This window comes from Kockiozyma suomiensis (assembly GCF_038497685.1).
Source record: "Kockiozyma suomiensis strain NRRL Y-17356 unplaced genomic scaffold V2V93scaffold_3, whole genome shotgun sequence".
Taxonomy (NCBI): Eukaryota; Fungi; Ascomycota; class Lipomycetes; order Lipomycetales; family Lipomycetaceae; genus Kockiozyma; species Kockiozyma suomiensis.
The window spans coordinates 202,605-218,897 of record NW_027117666.1 but is presented as its reverse complement, the minus strand read 5'-3'; the positions used below and the strand labels follow the sequence as shown (position 1 = coordinate 218,897).

General features: G+C 45.0%; 11 protein-coding genes across 11 annotated transcripts; 4 read left to right on the top strand and 7 right to left on the bottom strand.

Moving 5' to 3' along the window:
- Positions 1-13: 13 nt before the first annotated feature.
- On the top strand, positions 14-2,044 carry V2V93DRAFT_365234 (triose-phosphate transporter family-domain-containing protein). Its single transcript, XM_066909034.1, has 3 exons — positions 14-839; positions 894-982; positions 1,036-2,044. Exons 1-3 carry the CDS (start codon positions 244-246, stop codon positions 1,833-1,835), a joined length of 1,485 nt encoding a protein of 494 aa, XP_066767322.1. The 5' UTR covers positions 14-243; the 3' UTR covers positions 1,836-2,044.
- V2V93DRAFT_365231 (uncharacterized protein) lies at positions 2,030-2,773 on the bottom strand. Its single transcript, XM_066909033.1, has 2 exons — positions 2,650-2,773; positions 2,030-2,591 (listed from the first exon to the last, which is right to left on the bottom strand). The coding sequence occupies exons 1-2, from the start codon at positions 2,714-2,716 to the stop codon at positions 2,341-2,343; spliced, it is 318 nt and encodes a 105-aa protein (XP_066767321.1). The 5' UTR covers positions 2,717-2,773; the 3' UTR covers positions 2,030-2,340.
- A 312-nt stretch (positions 2,774-3,085) lies between these two features.
- Positions 3,086-4,146, top strand: V2V93DRAFT_365230 (Sds3-like protein). Its single transcript, XM_066909032.1, has one exon. The coding sequence runs from the start codon at positions 3,115-3,117 to the stop codon at positions 4,054-4,056; it is 942 nt and encodes a 313-aa protein (XP_066767320.1). The 5' UTR covers positions 3,086-3,114; the 3' UTR covers positions 4,057-4,146.
- Positions 4,057-4,890, bottom strand: V2V93DRAFT_365228 (SAM-dependent RNA methyltransferase). The gene is made up of 3 exons (XM_066909031.1): positions 4,414-4,890; positions 4,240-4,358; positions 4,057-4,183 (listed from the first exon to the last, which is right to left on the bottom strand). Exons 1-3 carry the CDS (start codon positions 4,874-4,876, stop codon positions 4,127-4,129), a joined length of 639 nt encoding a protein of 212 aa, XP_066767319.1. The 5' UTR covers positions 4,877-4,890; the 3' UTR covers positions 4,057-4,126.
- Positions 4,650-5,954, top strand: V2V93DRAFT_150056 (uracil-DNA glycosylase-like protein). The gene has a single exon (XM_066906869.1). The coding sequence runs from the start codon at positions 5,084-5,086 to the stop codon at positions 5,927-5,929; it is 846 nt and encodes a 281-aa protein (XP_066767318.1). The 5' UTR covers positions 4,650-5,083; the 3' UTR covers positions 5,930-5,954.
- On the bottom strand, positions 5,948-6,825 carry V2V93DRAFT_365224 (uncharacterized protein). Its single transcript, XM_066909030.1, has 2 exons — positions 6,549-6,825; positions 5,948-6,498 (listed from the first exon to the last, which is right to left on the bottom strand). Exons 1-2 carry the CDS (start codon positions 6,766-6,768, stop codon positions 5,981-5,983), a joined length of 738 nt encoding a protein of 245 aa, XP_066767317.1. The 5' UTR covers positions 6,769-6,825; the 3' UTR covers positions 5,948-5,980.
- Positions 6,826-6,991: 166 nt separating this feature from the next.
- Positions 6,992-8,137, bottom strand: V2V93DRAFT_365221 (uncharacterized protein). The gene is made up of 3 exons (XM_066909029.1): positions 7,631-8,137; positions 7,444-7,552; positions 6,992-7,389 (listed from the first exon to the last, which is right to left on the bottom strand). Exons 1-3 carry the CDS (start codon positions 8,060-8,062, stop codon positions 7,178-7,180), a joined length of 753 nt encoding a protein of 250 aa, XP_066767316.1. The 5' UTR covers positions 8,063-8,137; the 3' UTR covers positions 6,992-7,177.
- Positions 8,138-8,247: 110 nt separating this feature from the next.
- On the top strand, positions 8,248-9,914 carry V2V93DRAFT_365220 (uncharacterized protein). Its single transcript, XM_066909028.1, has one exon. It carries the CDS (start codon positions 8,277-8,279, stop codon positions 9,765-9,767), a length of 1,491 nt encoding a protein of 496 aa, XP_066767315.1. The 5' UTR covers positions 8,248-8,276; the 3' UTR covers positions 9,768-9,914.
- On the bottom strand, positions 9,834-11,368 carry V2V93DRAFT_365219 (uncharacterized protein). Its single transcript, XM_066909027.1, has 2 exons — positions 11,021-11,368; positions 9,834-10,956 (listed from the first exon to the last, which is right to left on the bottom strand). Exons 1-2 carry the CDS (start codon positions 11,299-11,301, stop codon positions 9,969-9,971), a joined length of 1,269 nt encoding a protein of 422 aa, XP_066767314.1. The 5' UTR covers positions 11,302-11,368; the 3' UTR covers positions 9,834-9,968.
- A 582-nt stretch (positions 11,369-11,950) lies between these two features.
- Positions 11,951-14,478, bottom strand: V2V93DRAFT_365218 (uncharacterized protein). The gene is made up of 2 exons (XM_066909026.1): positions 14,270-14,478; positions 11,951-14,165 (listed from the first exon to the last, which is right to left on the bottom strand). The coding sequence occupies exons 1-2, from the start codon at positions 14,408-14,410 to the stop codon at positions 12,117-12,119; spliced, it is 2,190 nt and encodes a 729-aa protein (XP_066767313.1). The 5' UTR covers positions 14,411-14,478; the 3' UTR covers positions 11,951-12,116.
- A 221-nt stretch (positions 14,479-14,699) lies between these two features.
- Positions 14,700-16,080, bottom strand: V2V93DRAFT_365216 (nucleoporin complex subunit 54-domain-containing protein; the record flags this gene model as incomplete). Its single annotated transcript, XM_066909025.1, has 3 exons — positions 14,700-15,022; positions 15,086-15,744; positions 15,800-16,080. Coding segments are annotated over 3 exons (1,060 nt in total), but the record flags the coding sequence as incomplete, so codon positions are not given.
- Between the last annotated feature and the right edge of the window lie 213 nt (positions 16,081-16,293).

Below are 16,293 nucleotides of genomic sequence, written 5' to 3'. Positions count from 1 at the left end.
AGACCGGTGCGGCTTCGAGGAAAGTGTACAGTCAATCAATCAATATCTCGTTTTCAGCTCTCAATTGTATCTTCGCTACTCTCGATTAGCTTGATTAGTATCTGATTTGGTGCTACGGCTGAATATTATTACTATTTATAAGAGCAGGATACAAGAATTTGCGGCACAGTCGACTTTAAATCCATTATCCGTCCAACTCCTTCGCGTCGCACTCTGTATCTCAAAATATATGATTTTTGAAGCATGAGTAACTACGCGAATCTCCACCGCGTATCACCGATACAACCTATGATCGACGACGGCTTCGACAGCGGTGGTGACAACGACGAAGATGATGGTGGCGGTCATGACCGCGTAGCTACCTCAGCAGTCACTTCGCACAAAAAGGCCCATCGGCGCAGCTCGTCCGTTCAGAACATGCCAAGTCAGGTTGGAAGTGGTGCGCGTCGGACATTCGAGTCGATTAGATCTGAAATGGAAGATGAGATTGCGTTTGATTTAGACGATGCAGATCCATATAGCACAAATCCTGCGCCGATCGGGTACTCCAACGAGCGGTGGACAACAAGGCTATTCAACCGGACAAGATTTTCCGGATCGACGCGGATCTTGCTTAATAAGATAGCGATAAATGTAATTTTTATTCTGCTATGGTATACATTTTCATTATCGCTATCACTGTACAACAAATGGATGTTCTCAGATGGGTTTTTGAATTTCAAGTTCCCGCTCTTTGCAACATCGCTGCATATGATTACCCAGACAGTACTTGCTGGACTTGTATTATATTTTGTTCCTCGCTTCCGACCCCAAGCTAAGATGACGTGGAGAGTATATATGTAAGTAGCCTGCCACTGTCTCTGACATATAACCACTGAGACTGACTTGTCTAGATTTCGAGTAGGAGCATGCGGTCTCGCGACCGGTGGAGATATTGGATTAGGAAATATGTCATTACGTTACATTACTCTAGGATTTTACAGTAAGTCATTTCCTGATTCAAAGTTTACAGCAGAAATTAATAGCTGTACTTAGCGATGGTCAAATCGTCAAACTTGGTATTTGTGCTACTATTTGCATTTCTTTTACGATTAGAGCGACCAACACTACGTCTTATCGGTATCATATCTTTAATGACGATAGGAGTTGTCATGATGGTAGCTTCAGAAACGGAATTTGTACTGATTGGATTTCTACTCGCATTCACTGCAGCAATGCTATCTGGCTTACGCTGGTCAATCACGCAAATCCTTTTAAAATCCAACGAGGCCACATCAAACCCTTTCTCTACGATTTTCTTTCTTGCGCCGATTATGGGAGTTACGCTTTTCGCACTCGCGTTGCCAATTGAAGGGCTTCTTGATTTTTTTGAAGCGCCAATATGGCGAGAAGAGAGTTTTGGAATGTGGTTACTAATTCTCGTTGCCCCGGGCGTGATTGCATTTCTCATGACCACAGCCGAGTTTTTTCTACTCAATCGCACAAATGTTGTCACTTTGTCAATCGTCGGAATTTTCAAGGAAGTTCTCACGATCGGTGTCTCGGCTGGAGTCTATGGTGACAAGCTAACGGCCGTCAATGTATCTGGGCTCATACTTACATTAATTGCTATTGCTTTTTACAATTACTTTCGTATCAAGAGTATGCATGAGAAAATCCTGCACGCTCAAAAGACTCCGCAGACGGATATCGAGGTTGAGACTGGTGTGATAGGACGACATACGTATGCGCCGATTGCGACGAATGATGCCGATGAGTCTTTTGAAATGCAGCCGTTGGGAAGCGTGGCCGAAGACGAGCACGAGTTTGATCTTGAACAGAAGAGAGCATATTAGTTTGGCCTCATAGCTTCAGATTAAGCTACTACGCTGGCTATATAAGCAAACAGGATAAATAGGCTACATGTCTTTTGTTAATATTGCGCATTTTTATCATTTACACACATGAATATTAATCATTGCCATGTAGATGGCCTCCTTCAGTTGTACCAAATTTTACATATCACAGAGAATTAAGAAAAAAATATATATTGAATAGAATAAAATCTTATGTATTGCGTAATCAATCATTACAATGACATTCTTTACCAAACACCCCCATCCCATCCATATTTCAATAAAAAAAAAGCACAAGGGAAAACATGCTTCAAAAAACACACCAAACTGATTTTGGAATATGATAACAATAATAATACTAACGGCCTGCGAACACGGGAGGAAATGACGAAAAAAATGTGCCGAACGGATAGGACGGATCGTAAAGCACTGAATACGGAAATGCCTTTTTTTCTTTTGTATTAACTAAATACTACTTCAGTTATAGAAGGTTGAATTTAAGCAATTAGATTGCACCACCGGCATTGATAATGTCCATCTCGTCTTCGTCAAGCGGCGTGTAGCGGTACCGAGCAGGCAGGTCATTCCGGCTAAAGAACTCACCGGGTGCAGGAGCAATTGAACCCGACAGTCTGTGAGCAGAGCTAGAAGCTAGCGGACCATGCTGTTGTGCGTTGAGACGGTATTGCTGGAACGATGTAGGAAGGGCACCGTGAGGGTCTTGCGAGTGGACTCGGGGAGAGTGGTCAACGGCTTCTGGTGATGTCAGATCATGTTATCTTTGAATTTTTTTTTCGAAACAAATGCGACTAACCAGTGAAGACACGCTTGCCGACGAATTTAATGAGCGGGGTCCGGCGGAGAACAGCTGAAGGTTGCATTTGTGAGAAAGTAGATGAAGGATGAGGATGACGGAGGAGAGAAAGAGGAAAGAGACGAGGAAAAAAACCCGAGTGACGAGAGCTTGAACCGGACGTAGCAAAAGCCTCGGAAGGTTTACATTCGCTTGTGTTTACTTCTATATTTTTTTAATTGACTATAAACAATTACATTGCTCTATTTTTGTTAACATTTAATCAATTTTATTCTTCTTCAAAGTCTTCCTATTTTTTCTCTCTCCTGCTGGAGCTGTCTGATTCGCCAATATCGTAAGATATGATTAGTAATATATTACAATATAATAATTAATCATGAATGACATAATATGTACTCGGTAGCTCGCTGCCTGTTCGCACATCTCACTCGCTCTAATCTCATCCCATCTCTACACTTCACCACAATGGACCCTCCTTCCCCAGGCTCCACTCCCTCTCCGCCGCCAGCTATGGCGGCTTCTTATCAGACCTCGCAAATCCAATACGGATCGAAACGCGATCGACGGCGGCATAATATGAGCGAACGCTACAACTCCCTCACCTCGCTCTTCTCGGCGCAGAAGGACGTCATTTACCGCGACTCACTCGGTGAGCTTCAGGCTACTCTGGGATCACTGCATGCAGGCACTGATCCTGGCTTCCTTGAACAAATGCATGATCTGGAAGAAGCCCGTGACTCTGAACTCGTCACTCTGTATTTAAACCAGGAATTCCTACTTTCACGAGCAGAGAAAGAGTATAAGCGTGACGTCGCAGCCGCCATGGAAGAATACGAGAATATGGCTAGAAGTGTGCGTGAGCATCTTCTCAACCGTCTAGAGTCACAGCGCCGTAAACTGCGGGAAGACCGTGAGTTGCTTGACATTGCTAATGACCATTCTTTACTCCTCTCGGTGTCTGGATACCAGGCTCCTCCGGATTCTCCTGGCGGTGGATCTTCTGGTGCTGGAAGTGGAGCCGGTGTAATGGGTTCTGTAGGTGAACGAAGAAAAAATCTTCGACGAAGAGGCGATTTAATACCCACTACGGCAGCAGCCGAGGCTAGTGGTCTTCTTATCACTAAGAAACGCAAACGCAATGAACGGGGAGGCGCAAGCTCTGGCGTCGCTGTCGCTGGTGACAAGGACGAAATTGCTGCTTTTTGGAGTGATAGAGAGGCGTTACCGTTCGGCCATTCAGCGCGGAATGAAGGATCGAAGAACGGTCCCGGTGCAAATTCGGGTTCGAATGGTGGCAGCGTCACGGGCAGGCATCGCGAGAAAGCTCTTGGTGGGCTGATTGGGTTAAAGAGTGAGGAAATTGCTGATGATATTGCGATCTTGCGCAAACGGAGGAAGAGAAAATAGTTTGTAGGTTATTCTAAATGATGTCATGACATTATGGATTCTATTTACATTGGATAGTCGCCAGCAAATATTACAAAAAATCACCAAAACCTCGCGAGGAATCAGCTCTAATAAGCTCTCGCATTCCCTAAATGATTTCTACATTAGCACGCGTCTTGCCTAAAAAAAAATTTGAATTCGTACATTAGGAAGTATAGGTTCGCCTTTGTCGTCAGCAACATATCGAAACGGCATCTCCGTGCTTTCGCGTCTGCTAAATCGTAGCTCTGGGAAATCAATATACGCTATATCATCAAGAGCAGCTACACGAAGATTAGGAAAAAGGTAGCATTCTGAAAAATAATTGCAAGCACTCACTTTTATTCTCGACAACCATTTTTGTTACCCGAATAGCCGTATCAGTGGTCATTTGAACAGGCCCAAGTCGTCTGCCGGTAAATCCGTATCTGCGTAACTCTGCCGTCCGGTCTCTAGGTGGATGATCGCCTAAAATCCCACCAAAGACATACCAGTCAAACTGATCTCCATCTGCAGGTTCCAACTCCTCCGCAGCACCTGGATCAAGCAAGCACACACGACCAAGCTTAGCAGCCTCCGCAACTTCTGGAATAGCAATAACTTCATTAGTAGTCATCGTCGCAGCGGCTTCGTGCTCATCGTTCGCAACTAGTTCTTGAGGTAGCGAGTCGTATAATGATTGTTTCATTGATGTCAAAAAGAAATTCTCGCGTCCACCGACGTCTCTAGAAACGGCAAGGTACTCAAGAAGGACCCATGGGAATATCCCTTCCTCCATGTGCTCTACCACATATTTGACCATTTTTGCTGAAATCTAGAATAAAAGAAAATATTATCGTTGACTCTGACCCTGTTACTGAGGATCCAAATTTTGATATCACATGATCCGATGTACTGCTAGAAAACCCTACACACCCTATCTCCAATTTTGAAGGATCGACTACATCATTCTTTTCGGTTTCAAGCAACCAACTGCATAAATGAGGCGGAGAATCAAAGACAGGACACCATGATCAAAAAAGAGGATAGTGATGCCGATTGCAAAGAAGACGAAAATGAAGAGGATGCTGAGCAACGTGAGCGCCAGCTCTCGTTTGGCGGGACTCTTGATCGCTTTATACATCCTTCATCTTGCCCTTCTCCAACTACTTCAAGTTCGTCTTCTTCAACCGAAGTCGCAAAGGAGCGAAAATTGCGATCTAGGCAGACGTTAAGATATGCGCCCCCTTCTCAATATAGTCATATTTCTTCAGTAGAACCTATCCTTGCGCCAGACCTTGACTGCATCTTTATTGGCATTAATCCAGGCATAGCAACCGGTACATCGCAGCACATGTTTGCCCACCACTCCAATCACTTTTGGAAATTACTCTTCAGATCAGGCGTACTACCACGCGCACTTTCAGCCGCCGATGACAAAGATCTACCCCGTTTGTTCAATCTTGGAATTGCGAATTTAGTGGCTCGGGTAACGCGCTCAGAGTCAGAGTTATCTAGAGAAGAAATGGTAATACGAGTTCCGCTACTTGAAAGTACGCTAATTCCTTTACGTCCAGCGTTACTGTGTGTTGTTGGAAAATCCATCTGGGAGGCGATCTATAGGTTTAAATGTGGTCGTCCGCTGTCTTCTTCGCAGCCACCATTCGAATTCGGATGGCAGGACTCATGCCCATTTCACTTTGCTGAAGATACCTCGACCTCTGATGCGGGCAAAAGGTGGAGACCAAGGGTTCTTGTGATGCCGTCGACATCGGGTCGTGTTATTGATACCAAAGGATTGAGATTATCTTTACTTCGAGACTTGGCGGCCGAACTTAACAAGGTGAGAGCCGCCAAGGCTGCACAATCTATATAAGAGATCGCACTTTAGAACGCATCATTCAAAAATTTATTGCTCAATGATATTCTACAACAAGACAAAAGCGCATACTGCAGATGCCAAAAGTGCAGCAGTGCAAGAACCGGCACCGACAAGTCTTCTCCCAGCATCATTGGAACTATCGCCCCCAGTAGCCGTGGTACCATTATCCAGCGTACCGTTGATATACAGATGTTCAGTGCCATTGATTAGCTCGAGATTGGTGCTATTCGACGGTAATTCAGCAAGATAATCAGCATCATCGTTCTCGTCGCATCCGCATTCAGCATATTGAGCACACAAACAAGTGGCATTGACATCAGTGTGATTATCGTATGTAATTGTGTGATTGTAAGGGTATGCGTACGCGCCGTAAAGCCAGACTCCTGGGAAAACGGCGCCCATTGCTACTATGGGCACAAAATATGGACTAATTCCGCCATAGCTGACAGCACCTGTACGATAGGGAACTGTTGAGCCGCCGGCGTAGTATTGGCCGCCTGCGAGGGAAGGTTTAGTTCCTGATCCAGATGAAGTGCGCCCACCAGAATTGGAAGATGATGATGCTTGTGAAATTAGTATGACGATAAGCGGATATTGATAAGATTATACGTACAGGATCCTTCGCCACTAGATCCTCCTTTTCCACCACTGCTACTGCCACCACCTTTACCACCACCACCACCACCACCACTGCCGCCTCCTTTACCACCACCAGAACCACCGCGCCGCGCCCAAAGCTGCTTTTTGTCTGTGCTGGCTGGGGACGCCGCAGCAATAGATAGAACGAGAGCGAGGCAGAGCGCGAAGATGAGAATATGTAAAGTTAGCTTCATAAATATAAGAACTACACAAAAAGCAAAAGAAATCTTGGCATGAACGGAAGAGCGATAAGGTACTTAAAAGAAGCGAGCGGGAATTCAGCCGTGTACGGGCGCGGCTGAAATTCATGCTCTGCTCAGCCCCGTCTAGTCTAAGACTATGCTTTGACTGCGCCTCTCTATATTGAGAATATTTCTTTGTAGATCTTGAATCGATATCGCATTTCATTGTTAATTACGACTGTTTGATCATGTGGTGAATGCTGTTTAGTGTCATGAGGTGACGTCGAAGTGAGGATCTGTGTTCTCGTAGAATATAACCAAAAATATTGTTCATGCTTATACTGCTTACATAGGTTCTTATCGAAATACATAAAATAATTACATCCCACCGTTTTATATTCTAAGAAATTACTAATAAATTCTAATGCTTTTTTCTCGAATGGGCGCCACCTTTTGTAGAACTCGAACCAGAACCCGTACTCGCTCCCGAACTAACAGCACCGGCAGTCTCTGTTGACGATGCAGATGACTTTCCAGCAAGATAACTAGCCATGTCGAAATTCATTGGATTGGCAAGGACAGAAGGCATACTTTTCGCTTGCTGCTCGTGTAATTCCTTTAATTGCTCAGGATCTAATATATATTGTCAGAACGAAATTTTAATTTGATTGAATGAAGAAAGCATACCCATATTATTCATCAATCGAGGAAGTACAAATACCATCACCAGTGTGAGTAGACTGATAATCAACATCGGATTCTTAAACAGCTTCAGAATATTGAACCCCTCTCGAACCTATGAAGAAAGAGAAATTTCAAAGCGTTAGAATAAAAAGGCTTAAAACACAACATTACTCTATAGATGAGAATGTACCTGATAATACACGGCCATGCCGAGAGGCTTCAGCTCGATGGGATATGGCTGTCGTGGACCCGTCACACTCCAATCGTTTCCTCGATGAGACAAATACACCAAAACTTCATTCTCCGCAACATCGACTCGCAAGACCGGAAACACATGATTAATACTGTTCACAGAAAGCTGATAACTACCCTCAGTGACGTTCACGAAGGCAAACGCAGTCAAATCGCTGCTTTCCACAGGAAGCGAGGCTGCTTGTAAGAAAGTTTTGTAAGATTCAGTAGATGACCGAAGAGTGATTTCGGTTGACGAAGCATATTTGAGGGGGATGGGAGGGGAAGAAGATGAGGATGCGGGCGCGAATGGATCAAGGAAGCCACGGACTGTGTAAGCGGATGCCTGCGCCAACGTGGCAATAAACAACAGTAGTGATTTGTACTGCATCGTATATCAATCAAACTTCAACTCAAATGCAATTGCTCAAACTGATGATGATTGCAGACAATTGCTGACGTTGAGATACTTTGAAGTAAAAAGTAAAGACTGAGGACTGTAAAAGTAGAAGTGATGTCAAAGACAAACCTTATTTATGCTCCCAAATAAATTCTGTTAGAGCAAAGAGCAAAATCAATTTCTACAAAATACATGTACTTATAGCATGATGGCCAAGCGCAAAAGACACCACGGAGATAAGCAGCACAATGGTGATAGTAAAGATGGTGTAAAATCTGTTATAGGGGACGATAGACAGGCGTATCAGATAAGTCAGCCAAAGGGGGCAGAACAGATCGGACACATTATTGACGATACTCAGCAAATTGAAAATAACGATGATTTATATGATCGAAGCCAGAAATCTACAGGGCCAAACGATGCGGAGAATCAACAGTTACTATCTGAGAAAAAAAAAAGCAAACGAAAATGGCAAAAAGGAATAGCGAACGGACAGTCAGCGGATATTTCAGATTCGCAACTAGATACCGCTAGGCCACACACTCCCGCAGAAGCTGACATTATAAGCGCAAAAGTCGTATCATGCACAGAGTCAATGCTTAAATCAATGCGCAAGCTTCTCGCAGAAACGCCGTCAACGCTGGATGTTGACTATACAGACCCGTCGTATAACCCTCGAGAGTACAAGACACGAATTGGGCAGCACGGAGTAGATCCACGTATTGATCTTGCAGTATGCCTTAAGCGCATGGCGCAGGAAGGAGAACTGGAGTTTGTTACTGCGGATTATCGTTTATTTACCGACGAATCACGGACAACAGAAATAGATGGCAAAGGTCATTGGACTCATCGTATTCCATCAATTCAACCGCTCGGCACCGTCGACGCGCGACTCGCACTTCAGCAGCGTCTAAGTAGATGCGAGAAGGCTTGGCCCCCACAGCTACCACCAATTAGAAACCCCGAGATTCAAAGTCGCGTTTTCACTCATCGTTCATCGGCTGGGAAAGGCAAAGCTCAGTCATACGAAAGATTAGAATATCTTGGAGATTCTTTTATACATTACGCAGTTACTCGTGTCATATATTTGTTTTTTCCTTCTGCATCCGATGGTGAGCTCTCTGAAATGCGCAATGACCTGGTATCGAATTCAAGACTTGCTTCGTACGCCAACATCTACGAATTTGATAAAAAATTAATAACAAGTGACCGCGAGGTTGCTAAGCCCACGGCTCAGATTTCAAAAGTTTATGCGGATCTTTTTGAGGCCTATATTGGAGGCATTTTACACGATAATCCAGTCGAAGGTGGAGTCATTGCTGAGAAGTTCATTGCTGATTTGTTGTCGCCGACTTTGATATCAATTGAAATGGCAAATATTCGAACAGGTAAAGTTGACAAAAAAGCAAAAGACAAACTGTACAGCTATATTGGCGGCCAGTCTCAAGCTATTGCATATATCGACACTCCTGTCGCAGCTGGGGTAAGCGCACAGTATGCGGGATATACAGTCAAATGCGTGGTTGCAGACGAGAATATCGGAAAAGGATGGGCGACTAATCGTGCTGATGCTCAGTTTCGAGCTGCTATGGACGCGTTGAAGAGTCCTAGCATGGCTGCAAAGTATCGGCGGATAAAAGTTGCGCATTTGACGGCTCAGGACCGAGAGATGAAGAATTTCTTGCAACAGAAATGAATATGAGGTCTTATTTTCAGCATTGAAACGGCTTGTGTGTATTTCTGTTAAGTATACAATAATTTTGGGAGAAAGCTTATTTGAAAGTTGCACTGTATTAGTCTGAGTGCCAATGTAGGTTTAATAAATTAGAATATATATATGAACTCATATATATACGTTCGTCAACTCGTAAGTGTAATTACTACCAGCTTTTAAAAATTACAATTTTGGACCCTTTTTCTCGTCATGCACAGGAATACCTAGCGGCTCCGGCATCTGCAAGTCGTGTTTCGCCCAGTAAGGATTAGTGTAACCCTTTCCGGTGTGTTTCTCCGCAATATCATACCAATCAGCGAACGGATAGCTTTTGCTGGTCTTGATAGGATCATCGGCTTTGATTATTCCCAGATCAATTTGTCGCTGGATAAGGCTGTCAAGGTAAGGCACGAGGTGCTGATCAAATTTCTCAAACCCCTTGTACTTCAAGATCTTTTCAGGGCCCTCAAGAACCACTTTCTTTAGAATTGAAGGAACAAACGGCTCATCCTTCATTTCTTCAATTGAATAGAAAATCGGATGATTTGAAAAGATAATTGCATTGGATTTTGGAAGTCGTCGTAGAGTCTGCCGACATACTCGCACGTTATACTTGCTGAAGCTAGTATCACTAGGAACAGTGGCCCCATCCTCAAGCGAGTAAATCCCGTTACATGAAAGCTCGTGGTCCCAGCAAATAAACCAACTTGCTCGCTCTACTGGATCACTCACTTTCATACGCGCAAACCACCGCTCCATCGAGACCTTGAGTTTCTCCTCGTAATAAGGAACTTCGGTATGAATAACGTCCAAATGCTGGCCAATCTTGTTTTGCACACCAAAAAATCCTCCAGGGGCAGGAACAACTGCTGCAACAAGGTAATGTCGTCCATCGTCGCGCTTCTTGACGAGATAAAAGTCTTCCTTCGCCAGGCGCGCGACATAATGCAGTGCAGGTTCTTTCAGAGGTCGACGTAGATCCATCTTCTCGCCAGTTACATGGTTATCCAAGCCAATTGGAGAGCGAGTAAAAAGTCGCGGGTACCGTTTTGTAAGGTGATCCACTACTATATCAAGAAGTTCTTCGGCTGCGTCTTCGCCGTCGGGAAGAGTATCGCAGTATTCTTTACCGGTTCGTCGAATAATGTCCATCTTCTCCGTCACGTAGCGGCTATTAACGTGTTAGTTTTTTTACACCAGAGGGCGGCACGAATTTATACTGCGGGAAAACATACTGGTACCACTTATCCATATCAAGCCAGTGATTAATATCAAGTTTGAAAATTGACATAGTCTGATGATATGGCCATCGGAACGGTCTCCAAGGACGATCATCATATGTCTTTAGTCTCTCCGGAGTAAGATCCCACAACGGAGTTGGTTCGGGTAGTGGTTCGTCAGATACATATTTGGACTTGTAGTCTGACTGCTGCCGCTGCTGCTTTCGATTCGAGGTGAGGATGTAAACGATCGAGGCTACCACGGCAAGCAAGAATAAGCTGACGAAAACCTGCATTGTCTTCAAATCCCACTCTATATAAGCAACGAAGCACACACAAAGATGACAAAGCAAAATATATGAGACTCGAAGATCAATAAAGAGAGCAACGGTGGTATCTAAAGACTGGGCGTGCGGCTCTTGACTGGTCTTCGATTAAGGAAACGCGGTCCCGAGAACCTATCCAAATAACTCGAAATCTGCTCGAAATCATGCCATGGCTTAAAAAACTCGAGTTGCTAGTTTTCTCTAAAGTAAGTTATCATATTTTCTGTTTCCATAGAACACTATCCTCAAAACTTCTCTTATCTTGTTCGACCCCTAACAACCAATATCTGGATTTTCTGATAAGAACCATATTCCACTTATCTGCCATAAGCATTGCACCAGCTCCATGCAGCCAACCCACAATAAATCGCAAGGCGCCACTAATTTGCCAACGATCTGACTCAATCCCTCAAACAACTAGAGACAGTCGTCAAGAAGAGGTATCAGGATACAGAATCTCCTCGCTGACTCATATCTTCCAATCGAGCTGCATAGCGCTCTGACCACAGCTCCACACTTAAGGGATTAGCTTTCCAGATTTAGTAGAGCCTTGACCATTTTTGACTGCATATCTAGGCATATCTCCGCTATGTCTGCCTTGTCTACAGTTTCCGTACAATTTAGATTTATAAACATTTATTCATTAATAGAAATAATGACGAATCAATAAACAAGAAAAAAAATACAAATGAACCGTATCTAAACACCCGACGTCTTCTTTCTTTTTTTTCAGTTTCTCACGCACATATTTAACTTTGGTAAATGCTATCCTGTATCGTTCTCCCTCATGCATATGCCGCAATCGGCTCCGCCTTCTCTCCCTTGGCCGCAGCAGCCGAGGCCCTCGCCATGGTGATCGAACTCCGCGAAATTGCATCAGTAAAGTAAAAGTTCTTTATCACCGATCCAAGCTTGGCACCAGTAGGCTTAGCCGCCTTGTTTGCGTCCACAATCTGTGTCTTCAAACCAAAAACAGTCGCCTCGCGACTGCTGGGCTCAATAATGTCATGTCGCACCAGATGAGGTGCGATATCAGCCATTCGCGATCGAATATCGTAGATATCATCATAAGGAAGACCGACGCCAAGGTACTCGCTGACGGCCCGAATAATCTTCCAGTCATCGCGAGCAACACCAGGCGGCGAAGTTGCGGCACGTGTAACCTGAACACGACCTTCAGTGTTAACATAGGTGCCTACCTTCTCAGTATAGGCAGACGACGGCAGTACAATATCAGCATACTGTGCACCAACATCACCATGGTGACCCTGGTACACTACAAACGCATCTTTTGGAACATCAGCAGCAGTAATCTCGTCCGCTCCCAACAACCACACAAACTTAGGTGTTACGCTTGTCACAGCAGGGTCAGAAGTCACAAAACCAACATCAAGCGCACCCGCTCTCGACGAGGCACGATGCAGTAATGAGTACGCATTCCACTCAGAGGTAACGAGCTTCTCGGCATTCTTATTCACGAATTGTCCAATGAGCTCGAAAAACACAGCCGCATCAGCAGACTCAGCAACACCACTACCGACAACAATGATCGGCTTCTGTGCAGCAAGCAGCTTCTTGCCAAAAGCTCCTGAAAGTGCCTTCTTTAACGCAGCAGCATCCTCTCCAAGATGCTCGTAGTCGAATGTAGAATCAAAGTTCTCACCAACAAGACCAATCTCGAGGTTAGACCGAAGCCACTGCTTACGTATTCTAGCATTCAAGACAGCAGCCTCGAGACGTGGGTTCGTTCCGACAAGCAAAATCGCATCTGCGTCCTCAATACCGTGAATGGTAGAGTTGAAAAGGTAGTTCGATCGCACATCGGCACCGTACACCGGCGGAGCATTACCACCAGCAACATCAAGCGCCAAATTTTCGGATCCCAAGCTATTGGCAAGGTCCTTTACAGCGACAAGTGCTTCGACATCAACAAGAGCTCCAGCAATAGCCTTGAACTCATTGCCCTTCGGCGCAATTTTCTCGTATGCCTCAACAATTGTAGAAAGAGCTTCGTCCCAAGTCACAGGTTCAAAACGGTCGCCGGCCTTCAGCAGTGGCATTGTGAGTCGCTGAGTCTTGAGGCCGTCGACAGCAAAGCGAGTTTTATCTGAAATCCACTCTTCGTTAACGTCGTCGTTCAAACGCGGTAAAACGCGCATAACCTCAACTCCCTTCGAATCAACACGAATGTTAGAGCAAAGGCCGTCTAGGACATCAATTGACTCGGTCTTCTTGAGTTCCCAAGGGCGAGCACGGAAAGCATAAGGCTTAGATGTGAGCGCACCAACGGGGCAAAGGTCAATGACGTTACCAGAAAGTTCCGAAGTCAAGTTCTTTTGCAAATAAGTGCCAATCTGCATATCATTACCACGGCCAGAGGTACCGAGCTCAGGCATGCCGGCGACATCGTTTGAGAATCGTACACAACGAGTACAGTGAATACAACGCGTCATTTCAGTCTTAATAAGCGGACCAAGGTCCTTGTCCTCAGTGGCACGCTTGCCTTCAATCTCACGGAATCGACCACGATCTGAACCGTAGCGCATTGCCTGATCCTGTAAATCGCACTCTCCTCCCTGGTCGCAAACTGGGCAATCGAGCGGGTGGTTGGCAAGTAGCATCTCCATGACACCTTCTCTGGCCTTGATAGCGCGCTCCGAGTTTGTGTGAACAACCATACCATGCTGAACAGGCCAGGCACATGATGCAACAGCCTTGGGGGCGCGTTCGACATCGACCAGGCACATACGGCAGTTACCAGCGACCGCGAGCTTCTCATGGTAGCAGTAGCGAGGTACTAATGAGCCTGCCTTTTCGCACGCCTGAATTAGGGCCTATAATAGAAATTAAGAAGGTTAGTAATCGGCCCAGAACAATTTTATCCAGCTCAATTTCAGCAGAGTATTTCTGATCTTTCAATAGTGGGAGGAGGACGTACAGAGCCTGCCTCAATCATGATCTTCTTGCCGTCAACGGTAACCTCTACCTCGGCCAACGTCGGCCGCGAAGTCGAAAATGCCCGTCGTGCTGCCTGTTGAGCAAAGGCCCGGCTAGCCAACCGAATCTGCCGCGCAATCATGGCGAATTTGTGGTAGTGAAGGGCTGGAGGAGGAATTGGGATGGGGAAATGCAGAGCAAAAGCGAGTCTTCCGAGCTGCCTGTTGACCATGAATATTGGGAGAATCCTGATTGGCCGTGTAGCAGTCTGATATCTGCGCTGCATATGCGTATATTTCAGTATTAGTAACCCCAACCTTGATCCAATAAATTGCTTGCCAGTCTTTCTATTTCTAATTTTCTTTTTTCATACTCATTCGGGCAGAATTTATTGTAGGTGCTCTGGTTTTGATATTCTATATTTTATACCCCAGCTGTATCTCTACTTTCTGCTCAAGATCTCGCTTTATAAGTGCTGGTTCTAGCTGGAGCGCTTGACTCACTTTATGTGGGCCTGACAAGTTTGTTCCTTACCAAGAGCCAAAAATTTTCTTCATTTTTTCTTCGTCATGCTAGAATTGATAATTTTTAAATCTATTGTACAGTTCACATATTTTAAATCTGACTATTCAGATCACCGCTTCCGCTCCTGAAGCTTTTGCTCCAAATTTCGCAGTATTTGATCTACTTCCACCGTGTCGTTTCGTAAAATATCAGCCAAATAAATCAGCCCGGTCTGCTGACCTTTCAAGATCTATACAACTGTCATTAGAAAATGTAAATATTAAAGGGGGACAAAACTGATAGATCAACTCACCTTTGCTAACTTTTCTAGTTGCTCGTCGTCTTTTTCCCAATCAATCGTATTCTCCCACTGCTCACCAGTTTGTTTGGCTTGCTCATTTAAAATCCGAATCCTTTCTCGTACAACAGTCAATCTAGCCCACACTTCATTAATCTTGCCAAACACAGCCGGATCCTCAAGGGTCTTTGTGAGAGCTTCAAGTTTTCGCTTCAATACTTCCTCATCAGGCCGCAGCGCGTACCCACGGCTCTTGAGAACCTGGATTTTGGCAGCCAGGCTCATTGTCCGATGCGATAGAGCTGCGTGTCGAGCTTTCATTTCGGCTACGCGCACAGTAGTGTATAAATCATGCCGCGTAATCAGCTCCGTTAACTTTGTATTGATCTCGTGCATTCGTAACCGGTACGCAACCACGCGCTCTTCTTGCGCCGTTACTCTCTTTTGCAAGTCGGTAAATCCAACTGCAAGTACAGGTACCGAGCTTGCATCAGGTCGGTTGGCTATCGCGTTATCCCATCGCTGTTGATCATGCTGAGGCGGTTTTCCATACAACGCTGCTTGCTCAGAGGGCACCTTGTTATAAAAGTAAAACTGAAAAGCACATTCTGGCGATGACGGATCCCATGAGTTCTTGATTCGTGACAACTGGTCCGGTATTGAGGGAACCATAGCTGTGTACTGTTAATATCGAATAGGTCATTGAATCAAGGATCAGCGTAGACTTACGTAGAGTGGGATACATGGCTATATTTGTGGACTGCGCAAGATTGTTATTCATCCCATATGTTGATGCACCTATGCCATTGTTTATTCCAGGATTTGCAAAGTTTGTCGACTGTGAGGCTCCAAACAGTCCGTTGGTCGGCTGTTGCTGCAGCTGCAGCTGCAGCTGCTGTTGTTGTTGTTGCTGTTGTTGCTGTTGTTGCTGCTGCTGTTGCTGTTGCTGTTGCTGCTGCTGCTGCTGCTGCTGCTGCTGTGGTGCCTGATTCAGCGACGCACCAAACATCGACGGCTGAGACTGCTGCTGCGGTTGTCCAAACGAAAAAGACATTACAAGCAGCAATAAACAGTAATTGTTCGTGGTACGCGATTCAGTGTTTACTAAAGAGTTTTCAGTACTTACAATTGCACGTGATCCTACAAAGCCCATATATTGCTTACATTGAATCCACCAAATCAGAGTCGGTGATTTTCGTGTTACGCCTGGCGCTCCTTCGTTT